Below are 27,394 nucleotides of genomic sequence, written 5' to 3'. Positions count from 1 at the left end.
AACATCATCTCCTACGCCGACAACACCCAGCTGATCCTCTCCCTTACCAACGACCCCGCCGCCGCCAGAGCCAACCTTCACGAAGGAATGAAAGAGGTAGCCGAGTGGATGTCGACCAGCCGCCTGAAGCTGAACTCGGACAAGACGGAAGTCCTCATCCTGGGATCCTCGCCCTCCGCCTGGGACGACTCCTGGTGGCCCCCCGCCCTGGGAACCGCACCCAAACCGACAGACCACGCACGCAACCTGGGCTTCATCCTGGACTCCTCCCTCTCCATGACCAAGCAAGTCAACGCCGTCTCCTCGTCGTGCTTCAACATCCTGCCCATGCTACAGAAGATCTTCCGGTGGATCCCCACCGAGACCAGGAAGACTGTCACCCAGGCACTCGTCACCAGCCGACTGGACTACGGCAACGCCCTCTACGCCGGAACCACCGCCAAGCTCCAGAAGAGACTCCAACGGATCCAGAACGCCTCAGCCAGACTCATCCTCGACATCCCACGACACAGCCACATCTCCGGACACCTAAGAGACCTGCACTGGCTCCCGGTCAACAAGAGAATCACCTTCCGTCTCCTTACCCACGCACACAAAGCTCTTCACGATCAAGGCCCGAGCTACCTCAACAACCGCATCAACTTCTACGCTCCCAAACGACACCTCCGATCAGCCAGTCACGCCCTTGCCGCCGTCCCCCGCATCCGAAGAAAGACAACAGGAGGAAGGTCCTTCTCCTACCTGGCCGCCAAGACCTGGAACCCCCTCCCGACCGACCTGCGCCTGACCCAAGACCACCTCGCCTTCAGGAAGAAGCTCAAGACCTGGCTGTTCGGGTAGTAGCAGCCCCCCCCCCTAGCACCTTGAGACCCTCCGGGTAAGTAGAGCGCTCAATAAATGTCTATGATTGATTGATTGATTGATTGTGGAGTGACAACTGCCCAGGTTTCCTGTAACATACAGAAGTCAAAGGATTCAATAAAGCTGGCCCACTCTGGGTCTCTCAAATTTTTTGAGACTCCAGCTATGTTCCAGGAGACCAGTTTTACTGGCTCCCTTGTTACAGCTGTCATCTCAAGAACTGCCTTTGGTATCTCCCTACATCTGGGGGAGGCCTCGGGTAGTACTACCAAGGGAGCTCCCTGAGATGTTAACATTCTGCTCAGTTTATTTTGAGATGCTAACAATACATTTGGTTGTGTACAGCTCTCGTCTAGGGAAATTGTATCCCTAATTTCTAATTTAGCCAAAGATGAGGACCCAGAATTCTCCAAAACTTCAATTTAATTGGCAACACCCTTAACACTGGGCATTCTTATTCCACTTTCCTCACCCCCCCTGCTCAAAAAACATCAATCACAATTGTCTAGGCCACTGAATATGTCAAATCTGTTTGTGGTCTCTAGAGGTGTGAATGGTTTTAAATGATCCATTCTTCTGTTATTTGCGTTGTAAGATCTGGCTGGCACATAGTTCCATCCATGGGAATCTGGGGCTGACACAGGATAGGGCACATATTGTGGGTTCCTAACATTCTGTATGGTCGGCGGGTACAGTGCATGTTGAGTGTTCCCAACACTCTGTGTGGTCGGAGGATAGCTGGTTGGCAGAATATGTGTTGTTATATGCTGTGGCGGTTGGTGCTGGGGTGGAAACACCACTGACCTTGGGTAGAAGTACGTCAGAGGTCTAGGGATTATGCAGTTGTTAGTGCTGCCTGGCGGCCAGTTTAATATAAATTGAACGGCATTGGGATCCCTGAAGTTCACTACCACCACATCGCCCTCGATGTCTTTGGGTCTGCCCCCCAACCATTGAAGACGGCGAACGTGAACAATTTCGCCACTAATATGATTTGCAATTGGCCTGAATAGACTTAGCCAATGCATAATCTTATTCTTCAATTGGGCAAAGCCCTCCCGCTTGTTCGATTCCAACACAGGCACCCCTGTTAGGACTACCACAAAGGGTACTGCCTCTGGCGGGAGTTTGGGTAATGGAGTCTTTTTAGGTCTCCCCCAGGTGTACCTAGAACCCCCCGCCTCTTTTGTTGGTCTCTCCAAGAGTGTGTTCGCCATGCTATTAGAAGATTTGCTGGCTAAAATAGCTGGTGTCTGATCTGTTTTTTTTTGTGGCAATTTGGGGGGTGGGTTGTGTTGTGTGATCGTTTTGTTCCCCGGGTGCTTTGAAGTGGATGGGTTCGTAATTGGGGTAGAGATTGGGACAATCGAAGTAGATTGAGATGGTAATGAGGTATTTTGTGTTACATTACTTGGAGCTAAGATGGTAACAGCTTCCTTGCTTCCCAATGCCTGCTCAATTTTACATATTCTGCATTCCACTTCGATTAGCCTCTCCAAAATTGATGCAGAATTTTTTTTATTAAATTCTCTATACTATGCAATGTGACAGGGTCCTGGGCTGCTTGCGGCACATTGGCAACCACACTAGTGTCCGTGCTAGCCTCTTTGTCTGTAGGCATATTGGATGGTGATGTAATATTAGTTCCTTCTGTAGCTACTAATAGATTGTTGGGATTTTTAACAATAATATTCGCCTTTTTTCCAAAGTCAGAATGGCTCAACTTTGGTTGTTGCGAATCCCCCCTTTTCCGCCATTTTTTATTCGGGGGTGGGCCATATAATCTAGGCGAAGGCATTGGTTTTTTTACCCTATTTCGTGTTATTTTGGCTAGCATAGGGGCTGGTGCCTTCATTAAGTGTTCGTATGAGTTGTTGAAAGAGGGCCATTCGTATCCAACTTGGGGGAAGTACTTAATGTAGGCGTGATATCACTAGCTACCAGAGGCTGGCTATCCAGTATGTGTACAGTATCATTGACATTCTGACTAATCTCATTGATAGAAGTAACAGGTAGAGGTAATGGTGACACTGACCTGTTCTTCATGCTTTCCACGGAACGGCGGCGTTCAGCTCGTCGCTCCGCCAAAGCAGTTTCCTTAGTGATGTCAGGAGTAGATTTTGTAAAGTAATTATCAAGGGTTTTGTTAAGCGGGCCCCCCTGCCTATCTGACATTATCAGCTCAGTGCAATATCAAAGATATGTAAGACAAACGGTCCGACAGTTATCAAGAGCGAACCTATATGGTCTCCTCTACGAATACGGACAAATGCCAAGATACCAAAGGGCTATGCCCAGTCCAGTCTCCTCGGTGCTCTGAGGGTCTCAGAGGGTCCGCCCTTAGTCCGGGCTTCGTCCTGCGCTTCGTCCCGCGCGCGTCCCATGTGCGCGTGGGTAGGTGGGATTATATAGACAGGGAGAGGAGGGAGGGCGGGAAGAGTCGCAGGTGCGCTGGTGGCCGGAGCGCTACTCCTGCTGGGACTCGCAGTCCCGCCTTCGTAGACCAGCGCAGGCTTCAAGAACTCCCCGCGGTTCCAGGCAATACACGGGACAATCAGCTCTATCCCACAAAGATAAATGTTCGGCAAAGTCAGGTAATCCAGGGACAGTCACAGGCTCAGGCAGCGAGCGGCGCCCGCGGAGCGGGGGCCGCGAGCCGTCTTTATGCAGCAGGGGGAGGAGGGAGGGCAGGAAGAGTCGTAGGTGCGCTGGCGGCCGGAGCGCTACTCCTGCTGGGACTCGCAGTCCCGCCTTCGTAGACCAGCGCAGGCTTCAAGAACTCCCCGCAGTTCCAGGCAATACACGGGACAATCAGCTCTATCCCACAAAGATAAATGTTCTGCAAAGTCAGGTAATCCAGGGACAGTCACAGGCTCGGGCTGCGAGACCATCATCCTTGGCATGTACTACTCGGGCCTATGGAATTAATCAAGGGAGTGCCCCAGGGCTCCTGTTTGAGCCCCACCTTGGTTATTATCTATGTTGCTCCCTTGGCCTACCTCCTCAGGGCATGTAGGTTCATTCCCATCTCTTACACTGATGTCACACAACTGCTTTTCCCATTTGACAAATTCACTCCAATAGTACAGGCAACCTTCTCCTCTGGTATGAGAGCTATCTCTAATTGGATGAAGAGTAGCTTCCTCCAATGTAATGTTGGGAAGATGGAGATTTTGCTCTTTGGGGAAGCTCCCCTACTATGGACTCCAGATTGGTGGCAGGCTGACCTTGGGGTTCATCCTGAATCTTAAATCCCTGGTCAAAGACCTAGGCATTCATCTTTATCAGGCTCTTACCTTAAAGGAGCATGCCGCTCAGACAGCCGGTTCCTGTTATCACACAATGGGCCTACTACTCCGAGTCTCTCCTTTGCTTCCTGACTTAAGATGGAAGACCTTGACTCAGGCACTTATAATAATCCGTCTGGACTACTGCAATGGCTTGTTGATTTCTGCTAATGAGGTCTCACTTAGCAGACTGCAGGTAGTCCAGAACACTGCAGCACGATTGGTCCTCAATGCCCTTCCCAGGACTGACTCCCACCCTCTTCTTTGCCAGCTGAACTGGCTTCCTACACGCGCGCAGGTCAAGTTCAAAGTCTGTTGTACCATCCACTAGGCTTTATTTATTCTTGGTATCGCCTATCTTTCCGAGAAATTCACACCTTATCTGCTTTCTAGGTCCCTCTGCTCGGGATCCAAATCCCCTCGAGTCAGGAAAGCCAGACTGGGTGGGAAGGCTCTTTCCCATCTCGGTCCCCTATCCTGGAACAAACTTCCTCTGCATCTAAGACAATGTTCAGACCACCTACAATTTAGAAAACAGCTTAAAACCACTCTTTTCCATCTGTGATGTTGCAATTCAGCCTCTGTTCTGCCTCCCGTCCAAAGCACAGAGATACCCCTTCAGGGGTCGATTCAGGCACTATACAAACAAATAAATAAATAAATAAAGACACTGCCACCTTTAAAAGAGGCACCGCCATGCCGCTCGCCTGCCAGACTACTTGAAAGTCGTAAACTGGCGGGCAGGCGGGGAGATCTTCGGTAGATCTGTGGCACTGCTGTTTGCACTGCCACACCACCTCTCCACCAAAAAATCATAATCAGGCCCATAAGTGTTACTGCCATGGCTGCCATCTCCCTCGATCCTTGTAGGGGAGTGGTGACAGGGAGGTATTTCTTACCTTATATATTGATCTTCTAAATCCCATGGGCTTACCTAAATTACGAAGGCTTGCCGATGGAGCTAATGTCTGAAACACTGTCTCATTCAAGAAGCTGGAACTGCCCGAAAGTCCATGTCTGTATGTCTATGCATATGTATGTGAATACATGCATAGGGTGCAAAATGTGTGTGTGTCGATAACAGGCCTGCCCACATAGCTAAAGCTTCCTGTAGCAAGACCTAAAAATTGGCAGTGAACAGTGTCCTGTAGGGGTGATGTCTGTGAAGTTCTGCTAGAATATGTGACAACCTTTCAGAACAACTTCAAATACACTGAAATATTCAATCAGAAAGAAACAGTACAGTTTATGGGCATTGTGTTTCTATGTTAGCTAACCATTAGTGGTAAATAAGCTGTTTGTGCATGTATTTCTCAACGGGTCGTGTTTTGTTGCAGGTCGCAGTGACATCGCTCCCACTGTGCAATGTGAAGGTTCAGCAATGACATTGTCTCTCAACAAGTGCCTCCTGGAGAGGTTCAGGTACAGCCTCACACAGATGCAATTTGCGGATACGAAATGCACAGTCACAACTTCGCTGAAGGTGGTGGGAAATGAACAAGTGATCCTAATTAAAGTCATTCCACAGGCAGGATGGTGTGGAAATGAGATGAAGGTAAGAAAGGACACACTCTGTGCACTTTAGGACTGTCAGCTAGTAAAGGTGGTGGTTGTCATATAAAAAATTACTTCATGAGCAGCAGATAAATGAGAAGGAATCCTAACTCAACTTTGGACTCCTCACAGTAGAATTCAGTACTTCACAGACAATGACTCTTCAGCATGAATGTATGTATGTATGTATGTATGTATGTATATATATCAGTGGCTGCTCCTTCACTAAGGTGGAGGAGAATTGCCACACTGCCAGGAGCAGCAAATAGAGGAAAAAATTAAATGATAATAACATAATGGTATTATCATTTAATGTTGTCCTCCTGCTGCGGCAGTGCGTGAGGGAGCTGCCTGGGAGGAGACGAAAACACTCCTGTGCGCAGTGACTTTTTGGTCAGCCATCTCGGGCCACCCAAAACAGTCATGCACAATCCCCTGTCTCCAAGCAGGCTGCTTTGCAGACTGCATGGAGAACATGCCCACCCTACAGCCCTGGCTAAGCGCCATGTTATGGCGCTCAGACCACTCAGAAGAGCCTTGTGATTGGCTTAGGGGTGGGAGCCTGACTGCATGCTTCCTGTTCCTGCCCTGGAGTCAGATACTTGCAAAAACAACAGGTGATGGACAGAATGCAGAACAATGTCATACATTCACCCCAGAACAGAGATCTGGGCCTAAATCCATCGTTTTTTTCCTCACCATGCCATTCCAGTTTGAATCCAGCCATATGCAAATCAGTCTTGACCCTGTGCCCCATGGGAACAGTCCAGCCCGAACTGCCAAGCAAGGTCCTCCCTAGACTGGAAACAAGCATCCAAGGACCGGTTTCGGGCTTTCAGCCCTCTTCAGCCTGGATAGCTTGATTCTAGTGGCATGGAGAGCACGGGACTCACGTCTGAGCATACCCGTCCCACTCGAGGTGACAAATGCATAAACAACAGGTGATGGACAGAATGCAGAACAATGTCATATATTCGCCCCAGTTCAGAGATCTGGGCCTAAATCCATCATTTTTTTGCTCACAATGCCATTCCAGTTTGAACCCAGCCATATGCAAATCAGTCTTGACCCTGTGCCCCATGGGAACAGTCCAGCCCAAACTGCCAAGCAAGGTCCTCCCTGGACTGATAACAAGCATCCAAGGACCGGTTTCGGGCTTTCAGCCCTCTTCAGCCTGGATAGCTTGATTCCAGTGGCATGGAGAGCACGGGACTCACGTCTGAACATACCCGTCCCACTCGGGGTGACAGATGCAAAAACAACAGGTGATGGACAGAATGCAAAACAATGTCATACATTCACCCCAGTACAGAGACCTGGGCCTAAATCCATCGTTTTTATGCTCACCATGCCATTCCAGTTTGAACCCAGCCATATGCAAATCAGTCTTGACCCTGTGCCCCATGGGAACAGTCCAGCCCGAACTGCCAAGCCAGGTCCTCCCTGGACTGGAAACAAGCATCCAAGGACCGGTTTTAGGCTGTCAGCCCTCTTCAGCCTGGAAAGCTTGATTCCAGTGGCATGGAGAGCACAGGACTCACGTCTGAGCATACCCGTCCCACGCGGGGTGACAAATGATAAAACCAACAGGTGATGGACAGAATGCAGAACAATATCATACATTCACCCCGGTACAGAGATCTGGGCCTAAATCCATCTTTTTTTTGCTCACAATGCCATTTCAGTTTGAACCCAACCATATGCAAATCAGTCATGACCCTGTGCCCCATGAGAACAGTCCAGCCCGAACAGCCAAGCCAGTTCTTCCCTGGACTGGAAACAAGCATCCAAGGACCGGTTTCGGGATTCCAGCCCTCTTCAGCCTGGATAGCTTGATTCCAGTGGCATGGAGAGCACGGGACTCACGTCTGAGCATACCCGTCCCACTCGGGGTGACAAATGCAAAAACAACAGTTGATGGACAGAATGCAGAACAATGTCATGCATTCACCCCAGTACAGAGATCTGGGCCTAAATCCATCGTTTTTTTGCTCACCATGCCATTCCAGTTTGAACCCAGCCATATGCAAATCAGTCTTGACCCTGTGCCCCATGGGAACAGTCCAGCCCGAACTGCCAAGCCAGGTCCTCCCTTGACTGGAAACAAGCATCCAAGGACCGGTTTCGGGCTTTCAGCCCTCTTCAGCCTGGATAGCTTGATTCCAGTGGCATGGAGAGCACGGGACTCACGTCTGAGCATACCCTTCTCACTCAGGGTGACAAATGCAAAAACAACAGGTGATGGACAGAATGCAGAACAATGTCATACATTCACCCCAGTACAGAGATCTGGGCCTAAATCCATTGTTTTTTTGCTCACCATGCCATTCCAGTTTGAACCCAGCCATATGCAAATCAGTCTTGACCCTGTGCCCCATGGGAACAGTCCAGCCCGAACTGCCAAGCCAGGTCCTCCCTGGTCTGGAAACAAGCATCCAAGGACCCGTTTTGGGTTTTCAGCCCTCTTCAGCCTGGATAGCTTGATTTCAGTGGCATGGAGAGCACGGGACTCACGTCTGAGCATACCAGTCCCACTCGGGGTGACAAATGCAAAAACAACAGTTGATGGACAGATGCTGGCAGCAGTAGAGAAGACGCAGGACCCGGCCACAGCAAGGTAAGTTTGTTAATGTATTTATTTTTAACGCCTCCCGCGAGCCCCTCTCACTCCTCCACCTACGAGCCTTGGCGACCCACCTGATATATATTTGTGTGTGTGCACGTTTGTGCGTGTATATGTATGTTCATATATATGTATGTATGCATGCATGTTCATGATACTGCTGTAGTGTGAACATTGTCAAAATTATCTTGTCCAATGCCCCCCACTCTTTTCTTCTATCCCATCTTCACTTAGACTGCTGTTGTTTATTTTCTTTAAAGATGTTCAATCATTTGTTTCCATGAATAAGGTTAGAATTTTACACAATGCTGATCGTTTTGGCTGATATTTTTCACAAAAAATATCTTTAATATCTCTATTCCTGTCATTTCTGTTCTAGATACATAATGATAAGACGATGACTCTCTCCAATGTCCTCTATATTCCCCCTGACAATTCAAGTGGCATTATAATTAGCAGCCTCCTGATGTTCACCTTCTCATGTACATATAACATGACAATGCAGACCAGCCTGCTCACTGCGCTACATCCTATTATCGGGTAGGTGTCTCTGGAAAGGGCTCAATGTATAAATATAGCCATGAGTATTTGTCGATCTTCAGATTTTTGATGTAGATTTGTAACCCTCCTTTACTCTTCATCCAAAATTGCTGGTACTTTCTCATTCTGCTCTATTATGTTTTGTCTCTTTCCATTTCTTTTTATATGAAGCATTTTCTATGGCAATGTCGGCACTGTGCATTATGTTTAACGGCAGAATAGGGTCCTCCAGGAGTCTACAGACAGTATTTTCCCAAGACTAGTAGCCAATAATGCTAACATTCAATATTGCAAATAAAATGTAAAAAAAAACTACGGTGGCAGATCACTTTTAAACAGATGATGATGAGACAATATGAGCATGATTCAACAATGAATATGCAGTGTAAAAAACTAAATTGGAACCTTTTTATCCATCAGATACCTCTGAGCATGCTTCAGAATAGGGCGGAGGGTGGAATTAGTTAGAAATCTGGAGGTAGAATTTCCACCTGAATGATTGGTACCAAAGGTAATCTTCTTTATATTCTGATGGATACTTCTACTGGCAGATTGCTCACTTACTCAATAGATAGTATAGCAGCCTCCCCTACTAGGTGGTAGGTCTGAAAGTGTAGTAATATCAAGAAATCCTGATGCACTGAACAAGCAAAATGGCCATCCATTCTCACTATTTGATCCAAGCAAAAATGCTTTATAAATGTGTAAGTGAAGGGAAGATCTGGTCACCACTCACCACATATCTGATATGGGCACTCCTGTGGCAGCGCTAGGGCAGAAGTCTTTGCTCTGTTGGAATGAGCCTAAAGTCCTTCTGGTGGATCCTTTTATAGCAATGCAGAGGACAAGTCATAGTGATAGACTACTCTTTTAGAAAGCCTTGTTCTTCTAGTCGGCCACATAACCGACAAAGAGCTGATCTTTGAACCTAAATATCTTCATCCTCCCCATTTTAAAACTGACCACCCTACAAAGATGAAACCTCTCCTCCTCTTTCGTGGGATTCGATGAATGAAAAATGTAGAATGTGTGATGAACTGCTTAAATTCAGTAGTCACCTTAGTGCTCAGAAAAGCTTGTTTGAGTGACAGTAAGTAACAGGTAATGACGCATAATGCCCTCTGGGCGAATAGGACAGGCACTAAGAACATGGGGACCAATTATGATGGCAGTCAGATGAGTATCCAACCACCATCGTTCGGCGAATAGGACCGACCGACAGGTAGTCAGTGGTTCCACCCTCCATGGCGGTCAGAAACATGCCTATTTGTATTGAGACTTGTTCTGCAGCCCGGAAAAGGGCAGCGGCACAAGCCCCAATGCATGTGTTCAAACATCCCTGCAGCCCTTGGCTGGCACCATGTGGCACCTGCCACTTGATGCCCCCCAGGGCCCATAGCAGAGGGACACAGGGGACAGAATCCCTGTTAGGGTCCCAAAAAAAGCTTTGCCTCAGCCTTTTCACGTCGGAAGAACCGACATGAAATGGCTGGATGAAAGGTGGATCGGTATCCCCATGGCGCTGCCTAAAAAGTCTCTGCCTCCAATATGGGAAATGCGTTTGGACTGCCCACCCGTCAGGCTCCTTGAGCCCATGGGAAGCTGTTGGTCGGTCCCTGGGTCAATGCGGTCAGACCGACGGCATCCTAATGCAGTGGTCTGACTACAGTTAGAGATGTCGGTGAGACCGACGGCATGTCTGTGTCGGTCCCTCCGACATTATAATTGGCCCCACATTTTTCAGAGTCAAATGCGGCAACCTTTAACCTTATCTAAAGAGAATGGTGACGGGGTGAAAATCAGCACAGACAAACTTTTTACAAGTAGCAATAAGATAAGCAGTATGCTAGTTTATATTCCTGAAATCAAGAATTGGGTGTTTCACGATGAAGAAAAGCCACAAAAAATGTTTTTCAGAAACAGCAATGTTCATACCAGAATAAGGTTAATCCCTGAATTTCAGTCTTCATGTGAAGAATTTTCAATACTTTTTTCTCATAACACAACAGTCACATTCTTGGTGTTCAACTCCTCCATAAGCCAGCCAACGCGTGTTTCGTTACTGGATAATACTTTCCAGCTGACCTCCTGAGGGCCATAATAATAGCAAACTTCAGGGCATTTATCAAATAATGAATAATGAATTCTTATAAAGATAATCTATACCAGTTACCATCAGGCACCACAAAAAATGGTCAATAAAAAGCATAAGAGCAATAGGAGAGGAAGTGAAAGAAATAGTTCCAATGGAATATACGTGAAAGGTACTTGCTAAGAGTGAGTACCTAAATAGTGGCAACCATGGGGAATAGTAGATTCGATTTACATGAGTGTTACAACTCAACATATATTCCCTGATGTGATACAACAGGGCAGTGACACCATCAAAGCAGAAACATACCATTGATTGTTTGATAAATGCGCTCATATCCTTTAACTGTGACTCACCATCTTGCTGCACCAACAAAAACGAAAAGCAGAGAACTTCAGAAAAGTGAGCGTTGAACCCAACAACCCTTTCATTTGCAAACCACATAACACCGCTAATCCATTGTCTTGTAAAAACTAACTTCATAGGGGGCAACAAGCTGGAATAATAAGGTCAATAACCTCCAGCAAAGATGAAATCTGTTCAACAGTCCCTGATCAGAGACTGATCTTTCTCCATGCATGAAGGTGGAGGCTCTGCATAATGGTGAGCTGCCAGGCTGAATGAGAAAGGAGGTCAGCTCCGAAATACTGCTAGAGCAGGGGATGCAGAGAGAGTATCAGGGGTCTGCACACCATACATTCCTTGACCAGTCCGGAGTGATCAGACTACCTTGGACCCAGTCCTGCAGATGCTTCCTCAACATTCAAGGACTCAAAGTATGATGAGAAATGCATAAGGGAGTGGAAAAAACAACATCAACCTTAATGCATCACATAAGGGTCCCTGCAATGGTAAATTGATTTAGGGCACCGAACTGTGGGCAATGTGCAAGGATAGGATAAGAAGTCCTGAACCACCTACTGATATACACATCACACATGGTCTGCAAGATTTCACCGACTCAGGCTGCCAGCTCTCAGTTTAAAAAAGCCTGCCATATGGTTGATGACCAGCCAGGTGCATCTATCTTCACTAGGGACAGGAGACTCAAAGCTTCCTGGCAGAGAAGATAGGACCCCACACCTCCATGTTTATTTTAAGAACACATTGCAGTTTTGTGGTCTCACAATATCTGGATGACTCAACTGTGATGGGTGGGCAGCCTCTAATCTCCTGGTGCTCACTCTACCCTAAGATGGAGGCAGCCATCACTGCTATGGTGACTGCTGGTAATGAGCAAGATCTCCTCCGCCAACCACTGGACAAGATCTGAAACAGTGTCTTAGGAGACCCTTATGGTGTTCGTTATAGTGACTCATGTTGGAACAACTACAGACAGAGGCACCACTGGAAAGCGTTCATTTGCCAGCACGCTTGGGTTGCCAGTAGGATACAGAAAGTCAGCATACCTAGCATATGAAGCTCAATCAGGGCTGGGACATTTGGTCCCTGAAAAACATCAGAATCATATCCACAATGCCCCATATCCTCTAAGAAAGAAATACCGGAGGGTGTTATGTCTGGTACAGTCCTTATGAACAGGCGTTGCTTAGAAGACTGTTGGTGCAACTTGGGCAAGTTGACAGAAAAGGCCAAGTCAAACAACAGAAATACATTGGTCTACAGATGGTCTAACTACAACTACTGAATGCCCACTATGAGCAGCCAATTACCCTGGTTAATGGAGAACTGAATGTAGATGTGCCATCACCATCCCCTTGGTGAAGACCCTGGTGCCAGATATCAGTCCAAATTGGAGAAGCGTAATAGGTGGAGCCTACCATTAGGTTCAGAATCTGTTGTACATATCCTGAAAGTTGAGGGACACCATTCAGTCTTCCACTTTCAGGGCAAAAGCAATTGAACTAGGGATAGCATATACTATAGTTTCTAAACTTCAAATGAGGGAAAGTGGACATAACACAGAAGGGAATATCTATTTTGTTGTCTTCCACCTGGACTATCTTATATTACTTTAGTCCTTCTTCCCCATCATTCCCGGAATTCTTATGGGATTTCTCAGACGGGGATCCTTTTACAGACTATTGATGACACTTCTCCCTATTCCTGACATCATGCTGGTAAGGTAAAGCAACAGGTACTGAAAACTCAGAATATTCCTATTGAGGAGGCTGTACTCCATGTGGAGAGGTTAGAGCAGCATAATTTTGATGTTAAACGTTTTCCCGGCAACAGGAATGTTACAGTCACACCTGAAAGCTCTGCCACAGATAACCATAAATGAGCAACACTGTTCCTGGACTTTTGTATGCACGAAACGTCAGTTCATGAGAAAAAGGAGAGAGTCTGGGATATGGGATATGGGAGTCCACCAATGACCAAATATCCCTCAAAATTAACAGGTGCCTCGATGTTGAACTAGAAATCTGGGTACCTCTTGATATGTTTGTGAATCTTTAAGATATGTTCCTCACCGTTAACTTTCTGCCTAAACTTGAGTGGCTCAATGTTGACCACCTACATATCAATTAGAAGTGCCAGTGGTTATGAATAGCTTCTTAAAGGGATTCATAAGTGGAAGAAGTGGCATACTGGGTGGATTAGAGGGTGAAGTAGTGGCCTTCATGCCTGAAATAGATGTGCACTTAATAGGTGACATGATACACCAATTTCCCCTTACTGGAAACTAAGGTCAGCCTCCCCAAATGCCATTTTCTTTCAAGTGCCACAATACATGTGGAGAAGTGTGGCTCACTGGTTAGAGCGGCAGACTGAAGCAGGGATCAGGCCCGGGACCAGAGTTCAAGTCCACGGACTCGATAATTCTCCCCTCAGCGCCTACTCCAATCATGGGTCCCACGCTGCAACTCTGGGCAATAGCTTGCTTAATCTCCACAACGGCCCCTACAGCACTAAAATCTCAAAAACAATCTTCCAGGTGAATGGTGTATGATGGTTATTCTTTTTATTTCAACCTTTGTATTGCTGGCAGTCAGCTCAATATATGTTAAATACACGGTCAACAGTCAACGTGTTTCGTCCCAATCTGGGACATCATCAGGGCTGAAACAAGGAAAAAACAAATGATCACCATTCAATGAAAGAAAAATATACATTATTGACCCTTCATAACACTAAACAATTTCAATTCTATCATTCTTGACAAGATAACTCCAAACAATAAACATGTTATAATCCTTTTGGAATACACTACACCAATAATCAATAAAATACAACAGATTGACTTCTGCCTAATGAACAATCTACACATCGATTAAAAGGTATTCCAAAATATTCATGATGACACATGGGGGGAATCAACACAGTGTACAGTTAAACGAACATCTCTTGCTTTGAAAAAATATCATTCATGTTTTGAGGTTAAATGTCACCCAACCTCAATGATTCAATATATATTTATTTCGAGCCATCGGTGGTTTTATCAATATCCCCTTGAACATTCAAATGTGGTTTTAAACATTTAAATGTGGTTTCAAACTTACGATTTTCCACAGTGAAATTACATTTGGGTGGGTCTTTGATACAAGGTTGGCTGAGGCTACACTGCATGATGTTAGTTTCAGATATTGATTTTTTTAGACGTATTGACGTTTTAGGAGCCTGGCGCCGTACCGTAGTTGTTTTGAACTTGTGACGAATAGGAGTCACTGTTTTTTGCTCTTCTCCAATGAGCCGCAGTATATATATATACGGACTGGACAGGGAACTGGCGTAGGCAGACAGGAAGTGGCGTAACCCAACCGGATACAATAACGGGTGGCTGACCAAGGAGTAAGCTCCTGGGTTAGAAACATTTGGTGGGTTAGTCTGAGATAATGAGGATAGGCTTCGTCCTTTTTGATTGGAGGACGAAGTGTTCAAAAAGACGGGGATACGTTTCACACTCACACTCCGGATTTATCTGACCGGAGGCGATGGACTACACGCTGTTCGTGGAAATATGATATGGTAAGAGGCATATTGTTTATGGAGGAAAGACTAGGTTTTTGCTAAATAAATGAGTATGGTTAGCAGGAGAGTATAATATGTGCTCAGCTTTTTTGTTGCAGTCACATTAAGATGGATTAGAAGGAATGAGTACACTTGGAACGGTGGAGGAATAATTTGTAGAGTTACAGGCTGATTCTGACCGTAAGAGTGATGGCGTGGAAATATACTATTTGAATATGAGTGCAGGTAAGAGACTAGGGCCTAGATGTAGGTAATTATATTTTACCACTTCTTAAATACTGAATTTAACTGATTCTGTATTTAAGAAGTGGTAAAATAGAGGGGGGATGTAGGTATTACAGAATCGGTAAATACCGAATCGTTAAGATTTGGTATTTACTGATTCTGTAAATACCGATTCGGTAATGCCCATTGATTCCTATGGGCATTGAAGCCCATAGAAATCAATGGGCGTTACCGAATCGGTATTTACCAATTCGGTAAATACCGATTCCAGCAAGGGTGCAGGGGGTGTCACTTTGACACCCTCTAGCACCCCAAATACAGGCATGTGTGCCATGTGGCACACAGACATGCCCTAAGGGCATGTCTGTCTGTCACATGGCATAGGTGTGCATGCACACATGTGCATGCACACCTGGATTCGTTATTTTACCACCCAATTGGATTGGGTGGTAAAATACCATTTCTGAAAGGCCTTTGGGACTCATAAGAGTCCCACCTACATCTAGGAGTTACCGAATCAGTAAAAATACCGATTTGGTATTTTACCGATTCGGTAAATTTACTGATTCAGTAAATTTACTGAATCAGTAAAATTGGCCCCCTACATCCCAAAAACCCATTTACAGGTCGGTAACGGCCGAAATCGTTCGCTACCGGACGGTAAATGGCCACCTACATCTGGCCCTAGATAAGTGACCTTGGGGGGAGCCTGCTGGTATAATGGGCGGCAGTGCGCTTTTCGTTAACGCTCTTCATTTTCATTGTTCACAGAGTTAGATTAGTGTCTATGAAAGATATCTGAACATTGGTATAACTATTAAATACCGGTGGGATTAAACTGATGGCAGGGAGTACTTGAATTTGTTTTGGTAAGCAAGGATACAACTTTTCGGTATATAGGGGATTTTGGCCCAGAGCCAAAGGTTTTGTGTTTCCGGTATGCATCTTCCATTATGTAAACCTTCACCCCCTCCAGGGAGTTGTTTGCAAGACACTTGTTGGGGAATATGTTTTTTTACTCGATAAATCTGACACGGGACTGATAGTTCATAATTTGTTTTCCTTTGTTTGAATCACTTGGGTAAGCAGGACGCATGAGTTTGACATTATACTCCTGTCCTTGTATAGATTGAGAAGTAGACCCTACAGAGGTGTTATGCAGTCTTTGGGTCGCATGCTTGATACGGGTCAAGTAGGTATTGCTCCCTCCTTCAGTTAGACAACAAATCAGTGATAAAGGTGAGCCAGTGAATATAAGTATTGTTTTCTAGAAGGGGTGGTAGTTCATTAGGCACTTTCATTTTTTAATGAATGTATATTTAATCATTGAGATTGGGTGACATTTAATCTCGAAACATGAATGATATTTTTTCAAATCGAGAGATGTTCATTTAACTGTACACTGTGTTGATTCCCCCCATGTGTCATCATGAATATTTTGGGATACCTTGTAACCGATGTGTAGATTGTTCATTGGGCAGAAGGCAATCTGTTGTATTTTATTGATCATTGGTGTGATATATTCCCAAAGGATTATAACATGTTTAGTGTTTGGAGTTATCTTGTCAAGAACGATAGAATTGAATTTGTTTAGTGTTATGAAGGGTCAAGAATGTATATGTTTCTTTCATCGAATGGTAATTGTTTGTTTTTTCCTTGTTTACAGCCCTGATGATGTCCCAGGTTGGGACGAAACTCGTCGGCTGTTGACTGTGTATTTAACATATCTTGAGCTGACTGCCAGCAATACAAGGGTTGAAATAAAAAGAATAACCATCATACAACATTCACCTGGAAGATTTTTTGGGAGATTTTATATACAAATGTGATATTGTGTATTACAACACAGAACTATGTACTAACACGCTCCTCCCTAACCTTGATTTATGTAACTAATATAGAGGTTTAGGACGGTGCCTCTTTAGGAAGTTGATTCTTGAATTTTATCGAGGATGTATAAGATGTTATATGAATGACTGCTCTCCAGTGTACCAAGTAGGAGACCCTTCACCATCTAAATCTTAGATTAATTAAATGAAAATGTAGTGCTTAAAATCTTGACACACCAACGCGTACTATCTGGTTGCACTAAACTGAGGTAAATCCAAAACTTTGGGCTGACCATGATGGAGTGTGGGTCAGATACAGGGACCAGCATTGGACTGCTAAAATACCTTAGAAGCGGTATTGATGGGGTTGAACTGTGAGAAGGAAAGGGTGAGGCATTGTTGTCTAAGCACAAGCTTGACAGCAATGCTTCATCACCAAGCTGCACAAAGTCAGATATGAATTGAAACCTGGAGGTGATGCATCAGACAGTCAGTGGCGCGGTGTCCATGGTCCTAGTAGTAGCGGCAATGCATTGACATGTAGGGCGGCAGTCACCTGTGGTGTGTTCTAGTCCACGCAACAACAGCAATCCGTTGGTGTACAGGGTGATGAGCTTGGCACAAGGGAGCTGATGCGTGGGTTTTGTTTGTTGCAGCACTTTATACACACTTCCAAGAGTCCAGGGCTGCATTGGCACCACTTGACATGGATAGATTTGCAGCAACCAAAGTTCAGGCTCCATTGTAGGTTAATGGAAAGTCTTTGATGTCCTCAAGAATTAAAACAGTGGGCAAGTCAGCATGCCCTAGGAGTCTACCGGTATTACAGAAGGGGACGCACAAGCATCTGCTGCACCTTCTGTAATAACAAAGTGCCCCGGGAATGGGAACGCAAGTGCAAACGCCTGTTGGACTCCCTGAGCACTTATGTAAAATGGCCGCTGGTGTCCAAAGTACATCCCAGAACCCTGCTCCTGTGTGGCACCTGCTGGCCTTGTTAGTCAGGCCCGCCTTCTGCAGGGCCTGAAGCACTTCCTGCAGGTAAATAGGTGGTCTTTCCAGCTGCTACTGAAGACAGATATGTCATCCAAAAAGGAAGCACTGAAGGCCTTCTTATCAGCCAAAACCTGTTTTGTCAGTCTCTGGAAGGTAGCAAGGGCACTCTTTAAATCAAATGGCATCACTCTAAATTTGTAGTGGCTCTCTGGAGTGGAGAAGGCTGATCTCTCCTTGGATTCTTCAGTTAGGGCAATCTGCCTGTACCTGAACTAAGATCAAAGAAACGCAGTAACTGGGAAGACCCTACATAAACTACCAATTAGCTCATCAGCCCAGGGGATGGACTGAAATGAGCAGAATTTGAGTTTGGGTTTGGGTGAAATGCCCAGTAGGGCAGCTTTTGGTATCAGCACCACAGGGCTGGACAATGGGCTACTGAAGGATTCAATCACCTCCAACTCAAGCATTTTAGAAACCTCATCGTTGATGCTGGCCCCCACTTTGTCAGACAACCTGTAGATTTTCCAAATCTTGGATAAACAGTAAGATAATCCCAGGAGTAAAGAAAAGAGGAGGAAAAATGCCCCAGTACCTGGTGACAGTCCATCTGCTATTCTTAAGTTAGGGTAGAGAAAAGGTTCTTTGGAGAGGATGTGGCATAATGACCTGAGTTACATATTTTGGAGCCGGTGGAGCCTTTTTGAAATCTTTGCATTGGCATCAACATCCTGGGATTCTGGGCAAGACATTAAATCTCCCTATGACTACAATTCAGCATCTTGAGAGTTACAGGTGATTTGCCAAGCCTTACAAATCCTGAATTGATTGGATTGACCTTCCACTGAATCACCCTTCTCTTTAGAGGTTATCCTCTTCCTCTCCTTTATCTGTGCACCAGTGACACGGTAACCTCAGAGCTCTCAATGTATTGTTTGAGATGGTTGATATGGAGCACCCTCTGGGGTGCCTTAGTCTCTTGAGGTCCACCAGTTAGACGGACTCCCCCTTTCTCTCAAGAATCTCATAGGGCCAAGTCTAATGGTCTTTGAGGGTCCATAGCTCCACGGGTCCAATCCCCATATTGTCTATCCAGGCTTAAATTGCATGGGCAGAGCCACTTGTTCATGCCACTGCTTCATTATTTCCTGGCTGCCATCAAAGTTGTTAGAAGCTTGCTTACTTACCTTTCCCATCTGACTCAAGAAGTCCAGCATGTAGCTAGCTTCATTGTGGGGAGGTTTCCAGGGAGCTTGCTCCCACTCCTTTTTCACCAGACTGAGAGGTCTCCTTACAGGATGACCATACAAAATCTCAAAGGGTCTAAATCCCCTCCTGTGCTACCTCTCTGTAGAAAAAAGATGGTCTAGCAAGAGAATGTCCCACTTATGCTTCGAGGCCTTAGGCAGGCCCTTGATTGAGTCTTTGAGGGTCTTTTTGAATCGTTAAACACGCCCATTGGTTTGTGGATGGTAGTGGGGTGGGAAATTTGTAAGTAACTTAACACTCCTTCCACAATGACTGCATATAAGCAGACATGAATTTGAAAGCAAGAGTGCGTCCTTGCACTAATATTGTTTAATCTTTAAACGGCGGACATATCCAGGGCTCTCAACAACTCTAACCTAATCCCTCCAAAAATTGGCAAAACTAAGATCACAATATTGCAGTACACAGATGACATAGTTCTGTTAGACAGTTCAAAAATAGGACTACAGAGAGCATTAAACTCTCTGCACCAATACAACATAGCAAACAAAATGAAAGTAAAGTCATCCACAGCAAAGGTGTTATCCTTCGGAAGGACGCAAAAACACTTAAGTAGCAACTAGTCTTTGGGTCCCTTTTAAATGTCAGGAGCCAAATCTTACAACTACTTGGGTACATGGTTCTCTGCAAATGGCGCATTTACAGTACACAAGTGTCACCTACAGGATAAGGCGGCATCGATAACAACTAGACTCTGCCAATTACATACAGCCCTTGAAAGTCCCACATCAGCCCCAATCAGAAAAGTGCTCAGTGCTCAGGGCCGTCTTACCATCTGCACTCACTTATGGCAGTGAGGCCTTCCCAGGCCAACTCATTAAAACCATCGAAAAACTACACCTAAAAGTCTATAAAAGAATGTTCAAATTGCCGTATTATATTAGGGGATCCCTGGTGAGACTTGAATTTGGCCTGGAGGGCATTGCATGGTCCAGTATGGTCTCTTTTCTAAAGTACTACTATAGATGAATTAGAGCGATGCCAGGCACCCTAAAATGTATTTTGCAAACTATATTAAAAAGCATTAATAACATGTGGTCCACCTAACTGACAACACCGCAGCCACCCTTCTCATCGATTTGAACACTCCACAACTTACGCATACTGCAGTAAAACGCATATTGAAAAAACAGATCAAATTCCTCTCAAAATCTGCAGGTCTAGAAAAATATTAGGTCCACCTTGCTACTAAGGGCCCTGGCACTATCAACAATAAAGACAGCCAAGTTGGTATTAAGGCTCAATCATATCTCAATTGCACAATTGGAAAAGCCTGCTTGACCCAAATTATGGCAGTAAGGATGTTGGCTTTAAACATTAAAGAGTTCAACCCCAACTGGCCAATGCTTTCCAAGATAGTCAAGTGCACACTTTGTGGCTACAAATCTGAAACTTTTTTACATTTACTTTGCTGTTGCCGGATGTTGTTCGAGCCCAGGCGAACATTATTAAAGCCATAGAAATTGCCCAGTAATGGTAAACCACTGCCCATGTGGGTTTTACGCACCATCTTAATGTCACCCTGTGACACTAGGTTAACCTCATTAGGTAGCCCCCCACTTACTGGTACAAACTCATCCCCAAGCACTTTGCTCAGCACCTTTGGTGTATTACCTGCAGCGGGAGGCTGTGCTGTTTTTTGACACTTGGGATCCCCCTTGTAATGCCCCTACACATGACTTTCACAGCATTAGGACGTTTTGTTCTGTCTCTTGTCAGAAAAGCTCTTTTTCTGGTAACCAGATTGGAAATAGCACTCTTTTGCCTGTGAACTGTTTTAGGGGCCGGTAGAGAACTCCTTCTCTTTACTTCCCCTCTCTTCCTTCTGTTGGGATCCCTGACCAACCTTTCCAGGTTTTGCTACAACTCTAGAGAACAAATATGAAGCTTGTGCTCCTTCTTGATTAAGTTGTACAACCCAGTATAACCATGTATCTTGCCTCCCCTCATCCAGCCCTTCAGTGCTTTACTTGCATAATTAAGAAAACTCACCAAGGTATGTAGTGAGATTGTGGGGCTGCCCCATAATCTCTGCCTATACCTTTGAGGTGTCAGCCCAAATTAGTTGACAGCCATGGCTTTCATGGCAATGTAGAGTGTTTTGTCTTTCTCTTCCAGTGTTAAGACTGTGCACCTCCCCACTGTTAGCATGCACCTCAACAAGCTACCCCGCAGGACTCCTCAGGAACCTTGTGCACCATTACAACCACTTCAAAGACTAAGAACCATTTGTCTATGTCATCCCCTCCACATAACTGGGACCAAATCTTTTGGGATGTGGACACTTCTTCCACCAGTGGGCACCCTAGAAATGCTATCAGTTTTGCTTCTGTATTCCATCTGTTTAGATCTGGGATCCAGCTCTTTGAGACTGACCTCATGGGCCATTCTGTGCTCTTCTATGACCATTCTCTTCGCCACTGGAGCCTGCTCCTTCTCCAAGTGTGCAAACGCTAGTTTTAACTTTCCCTCTTTTCTCCTGTCCTTCAGCTCATCAGTGGACAGGTTTCTAGATGACAAACTGCAATCTGCATGTGAATGAACTTCCAGTCTGAGAGGATGTTTCTCCCCTCCCCAGCAGGTCGCATGTCAAGCCCCTCAGGCAGGTCTTGTTATAATTACTTTTCAGATTCTGACCCTTCCTCCTCATTGTCTGTGTGGGACTGGTGGACCTCTGCCCATACTCTTAGTTTTTTGGGGCTCTGGTTTGTTAGCGCTCACTTTGGTAAACACCCTCTTCTCCTGGCAAAATCCCTTGATCTGGACAATAGTGTGGCTCCCTAAGTTGGCCAGCTCAAATTCCTTCTTGGCAAGTGAAGTCACAGGCGCAACAGAAAATGAAGGGTTTGGGAGAATTTTGAGAAAAATCTAAAAGTGTCAATCATAGAGAATTTGTTAATAGTGTAGTAGTGTGGCTCACTGGTTAGAGGCGGCAGACCCGAGAGCAGAGGACGGCCCAGGACCAGGGTTCGATTCCCGGCGCGGCAGGTTTCTGGACCAGGGTCAGTGGACTCGATAATTCTCTCGCCTCGGTGCCCACTCTGATCAGTGATCACACTCGGCAACTCTGGGCATTAGCTTGCCTCATCTTCACTAACGGCCCCACCAGAACGCCGGGGATGCCTGGTCTCACCCTGGAGATACCCATTAAGGGACCATCTCTCAGGGAAGCCAGGAAGGGTTTCGCAGCGGTCGAAGCGCCTTGGGACCCTCCGGGTAAGTAGTGCGCTATATAAATGCCTATACATTTACATTTACATTTCCAGAATTTAAACTCATGGTGGTTCCTGTCCAAGCAGGAACCACAAACCTAGTCAGGGTAAGTCAGATACGCACTGTAAATTAACCAGTGCTCGTCCTTTGATAGCTTGGCACAGAGCAGGCTGGCTTGACTCAAGAGGCAATGTGTAAAGTATTTGTGCAACACTTCAAACAGTAACACAGTGAAAACACCACAATAAGACTCCACATCAGCTTAAAAAATTGCTTATATTTTTATGAACAAAACAAGACCAGAACAGAAAAAATCCAATAAGTATACCGCAGTTATGAATTTTTAAAGATTAAATGAAAATGTAGTGCTTAAAAGTTTGAAACACGAACCAGGGCTATATTGTTTTGCTTGGCCATGGTATATCCAAAAGTTCATGCCAACTGCTATGGAGCATGGGTCAGATTAAGGGACCAGCCTTGGCCTCTGAAAAGCACCATATGTGCATTGTAGACAGATGCGAAATGCTTGAAGCAAAAGGCAGTGCGTTGTTGTCAAAGCAGAGGATTGAAGGTAATGTGTCGATGCTGAGCCGTTCAAAGTCAGAGATGCATCAAAACCTGTAGAAATTGGAAAATGTCTCAATAAAAATCTTGAAATAAAAAAAACCTGTAGGCAATGCATTGTACAGTCTATGGTACAGTGTTAAAAGTCCTCTCAGCAGTGACAGTCATCACTGCGGAATTTGGGGTCCTTGCAGCAGCAGCGATGCTTGTTGGGTGGCAGTCATCGATGCAGTGTTTACGGCCCTCGCACCAGTTGGGATATGTCATCGTCAAGGGACATATGCCGGATCCAATACAGCAATCAAAGTCCAAGTGCCGTTGCAGGTTGATGTGAAGTATTTGATGTCTTAGAGACTTAGAACAGGGGGCAAGCAAGCAGACCCTTGGAGTCACTCTGGATTCAAGTAAGTTGGGTTGAGTCTTTCCTCAGCAGGGCAGAGGATAGCAGCCAGGAGGGAAGCACAGCAAAGCACAGCAGAGAAGCAGTTCTTCCACAGCAGCATTCCAGCAGAGTGGCAGTCCTAGTAGTAACATACTAGTCCTTCCTTCTGGCAGAGTTCTTCACTGGTCCAGCAGTGAACTGATTTGGAGGTGTCAGAGACCCAGTTGTGCCTTTGAAGTGGGACAACTTCAAAGAAGGGCTTTGAAGTTCAAAGATGTCATCCCTCACAGCTCAAGATCCAGACTCACTTGAGGGTTTTTTTAAAGGGGGTGATGAGTGTGTTTAACAGAAGTTCTTGATATCCATAGGCTGAATCCTTACTCATGTAATCAGAGTCAAAAGTCCAAATTATGTAGAAAAATTGCTTTTTATTCATTTAGATAAAAACATGAACAGCCGACACGTGTTTCGCCCCCTATGGCGATTTGCGCCGGGGCTTTTTCAAGGCTATTTACAGTATAGTGTGTTCATTACAGAGAGAGTGAAGGTTGCATAGTGGTCTCTACCGCTCTGGGTTTGAGGAAGGAGTTGAGCACTTTAAACACATATTTAGTTGAGTTTTCAGCCTTGTAAATGCAATCAGACAGGTACTCCCTTCAAGCTAACTTAATCAGGTTGCAGAGTTCTTTCAGAGCATTTCTATAGATGACCTTGGCGGACTCACAGTAGCCTGACCTCCACTGCCGTTCAAGCTTAAAGTGTTACCTGTCTGGGTGGCTCAATCAGTGCAGCAGGCCCACTAGTAGCATTTAATTTATATGCCATTGGCACATGCAGTGCACTCTACTAAGGTCTCATAAATATATTAAATATGCTAATTGTGCATAGGGCAATCAAACCATAATTAGGGGAGAGTGCATGCAATTTAGCACTGGTTGGCAATGACAAGGTACTCACAGTCCTAGGGCCAACAAAAATAATTCATCAAAATTGGGGGCAAGCAGGCAAAAAGTTAGTGGGAAAAGCATCCAGAGGCTGATTGGTCTAACAATTGTGTTGAAAATAAGCTACTGCCAAACTATCACCCTGCAGGTCATGATAGGTATTGACAATGATCATCCTGCCGGTCATGATGGGAAAGCAGTGGAGTCAAGCGTTCTTAAAAGGGACAGTTGTGTTTTGTGCTATGTGTACTATTCACATTGCAACACCACTTAATGTTTTTTTTTTATTTTGTGTTACTTGTCCTATTTTGAGTAGTATTTCTCAGACAATCGCATTGCTATTGTGCAATTTTTCTAACTGGATCTAAATAAAAACATTAATTGTAGCTGTTAAAGTATGTTTTTGTTTATTGATTGGGTTAAAAATATGAGAAACTCTCTTTATATTTCTGTATTCCTGGATCTTGCACATGCTCAGAAATATCCTGCCTTTGATGAATATGAGAAGAAATCCCCTGGTGAAGAACTAGTTTTATAATAATGTGGCAAATGTTGTATGCAGAAAGGAATCTCTTTACAGCAAGGACATCTAAATGCACCAGTCAAATATGTTGTGTGTTCTGATCTTATATTTCATAAATTCCATTGAGAACAGCACAGTTCTTTTAATCCTCAGATGTATGACTTCCCTTGCTTTTCTGTTAAAATCAGCACAAAAATATCCCTTGAAATAACTCAGGGTATGAAACTCCCCTGAATCAGGTGCATCATCTTTAGTCACGTAAGTTGTTCTCATGCCTCTTTCTTAAGAACTAAAGCGAATAACACTCTGGGTTTGTTAATCAATGATCAAATTAATAAATCATAAATCTCTTCATGTAATTTGCATAAACTCTCTTGTATGTATCCTGAAATATCTTTTTTCTATGTCCAGCATAGCTACTCTACCATCAGTGAATGGGTCTGGACCAACTACTGCCACCATGGCTGCCTTCAAGTCTAATTCCTTTACTGATCCACTCACAGAAGATGAGACCCTGACAGTGGGCACGCCGCTTTACATTGGTATTTTAACTACATTCCCTGATGGAGACAAATTTACATTAAGGGCAGAGAGGTGCGTAGCTGCCCCTAGCAACAACCCAGCTGATCCCGGCGTTGAACTCATTGCAGGCGGGTGAGTGACCATTTCTCAATACTGATCTACCTCTTCTTCTTCTTCAATAACATATTCACTGCCTGTGCCCATTGCAATATGGGAACTACAGTTTGATTGCAATAACCTGAGTTTCAGCAGTGACTTTTCTGGATTAAATAAAAGAGGAAAAATGTTGAACAAGTGATTAAAGGAGAAATACATGACAGTAAAAGGAAGGCAAGTGCAACAAATGCGTGTATGTAAATATTAACCAAGAACGATGAGATTTATAATGGAAGTAGAAAGCATGAACTTAGAAGGAAAGTGTGACTGAGTGAGATAATATTGCTGATATACATGATGGTGACTTCATGAGGCTAAATCATCCCTTTGTGTGAGGGCAGGACACAGCCTATACAAATGTAAAGTGTGAACGCCCCTCTCTCTCCCTGTCCAGGAAGGCTATCAGTATGCAGATGTAAACCTGTCACACCCAACCCTTCCCGTGTGAGGGCTGTCCAGAAAGTATGCACAAAGTGCAGCTGTCACCCTGCCCTAGCCGGGGATTGGAGTCAGATTGCAAAAGACCTGTTATAAGCACAGAAAAATGCCCACTTTCTAAAAGTGTAATTTCCAAAATAGTAATGTAAAATCTAACTACACCATTAGGCAGGATTTCCCACTACCATTCTATACATACCAAACATGACAACATAACTCTTTTCATATCAGGAATAAGCACATAGGCATATATAAGGACATTCCCAATGATTGCCTATGATTGGAGTAGGTCTCACAGTAGTGAGAAACAAAGTAGGTTGTCTACCACTACTAGGACATGCCACACAATAAGGCAACATGTCCTAGCATTAACTTATACAGCACCCTGTCCATAGGGGTACCTAGGGCTTAACCTATGTGTGAACCATATGTAAAAAGGGAAGTTTAAGGCTTAGTAAGTAGTTTTAAATGCCATGTCAAACTGGCAGTACACTGCACACCAAGGCTCTGCAGAGAAAGCCCTGAGACAGGTTTTAAAGGCTACTTCTGTGGGTGGCCAAATAGTGCTGCAGGCCTACAGCTAGCATTTAATTTATGGGACATGGGTACCACTGAACAAGGAACTCACATGTAAATTAAATATGCCACACAGGTGTAAACCAATCATAAGATGTTTAAAGGAGTGAACACATGCATTTTAGCACTGATTAACAGTGGTAAAGTGCCCAGAGTCCGGAAGTCAACAGCAAGAGGGTCAGAAACATAGGAGGAGAATAGAAAAAGGTAACCCTGCAAAAAGGGCCAGGTCGAACAGCCTATGCGTTGGGATACCAAACAACCACTGTACAATGATTGTTGTATTCCCTTCTGCATCTCAAGAAAGGAGAGAGTCTTGTACTAAAGTGTACTCCGCTTGGGTCCATGATAACAGAAAAGTGCATGTACATCAGGAGGACATTATCAAGGCAAGCTGTAATGAGTTAGCCAAAGTGTCAACACTGGGTTATGGTCAACATTTACAAAGGATATTGTGACGTTCTTGTAAGTCTTGCTGGTATATTCCCACCAGCAAAGTAGTTTATAGTTTATAGTTTATTGCACAGTTAATTAAAACCAATGCGATACAGTAACACAATAAAGAAGTTAAAATGCTGCATAAAAAGACATGCGTTTAAGATCAATGCTATACTATAGTAAGATATGCATAAAAAATTCAGTATAAAAAGTGATTTTGTTTGCAGGCCGCCTACATCGGGCCGTACTGTACTTCCCATCCACTTTGTAGGCCTGCTAGTCTATTCGTGTTTTCCATAAAATTCATTAAATTTGCAATGTAAGTTAAAACAGATGTCCTATTTTGTGGATTTTTCATGGATCAATTTTTGGTAAATTTTTTTCCACTGCTTTTAAAAATTTCACGAAGCTGCAGCTCAGCTGAGGGTC

At 44.8% G+C, this 27,394-nt stretch overlaps 1 protein-coding gene across 1 annotated transcript in view; it reads left to right on the top strand.

The window, feature by feature from the left end:
* The window catches only part of LOC147725088 (uncharacterized), a 456,944-nt gene that overhangs the window by 362,207 nt on the left and 67,343 nt on the right, over window positions 1-27,394 (top strand). The window contains exons 3-5 of the mRNA XM_086918166.1: window positions 5,486-5,703; window positions 8,705-8,865; window positions 25,247-25,489. Of these exons, the coding sequence (XP_086774292.1) occupies window positions 5,486-5,703; window positions 8,705-8,865; window positions 25,247-25,489 (622 nt within the window). The remainder of the gene's footprint in view (window positions 1-5,485; window positions 5,704-8,704; window positions 8,866-25,246; window positions 25,490-27,394) is intronic.

Source organism: Lissotriton vulgaris, chromosome 4_1 (genome assembly GCF_964263255.1).
Source record: "Lissotriton vulgaris chromosome 4_1, aLisVul1.2, whole genome shotgun sequence".
Taxonomy (NCBI): Eukaryota; Metazoa; Chordata; class Amphibia; order Caudata; family Salamandridae; genus Lissotriton; species Lissotriton vulgaris.
Note: the sequence above shows the minus strand (reverse complement) of the source record. Positions and strands in the feature narration are given on the sequence as shown.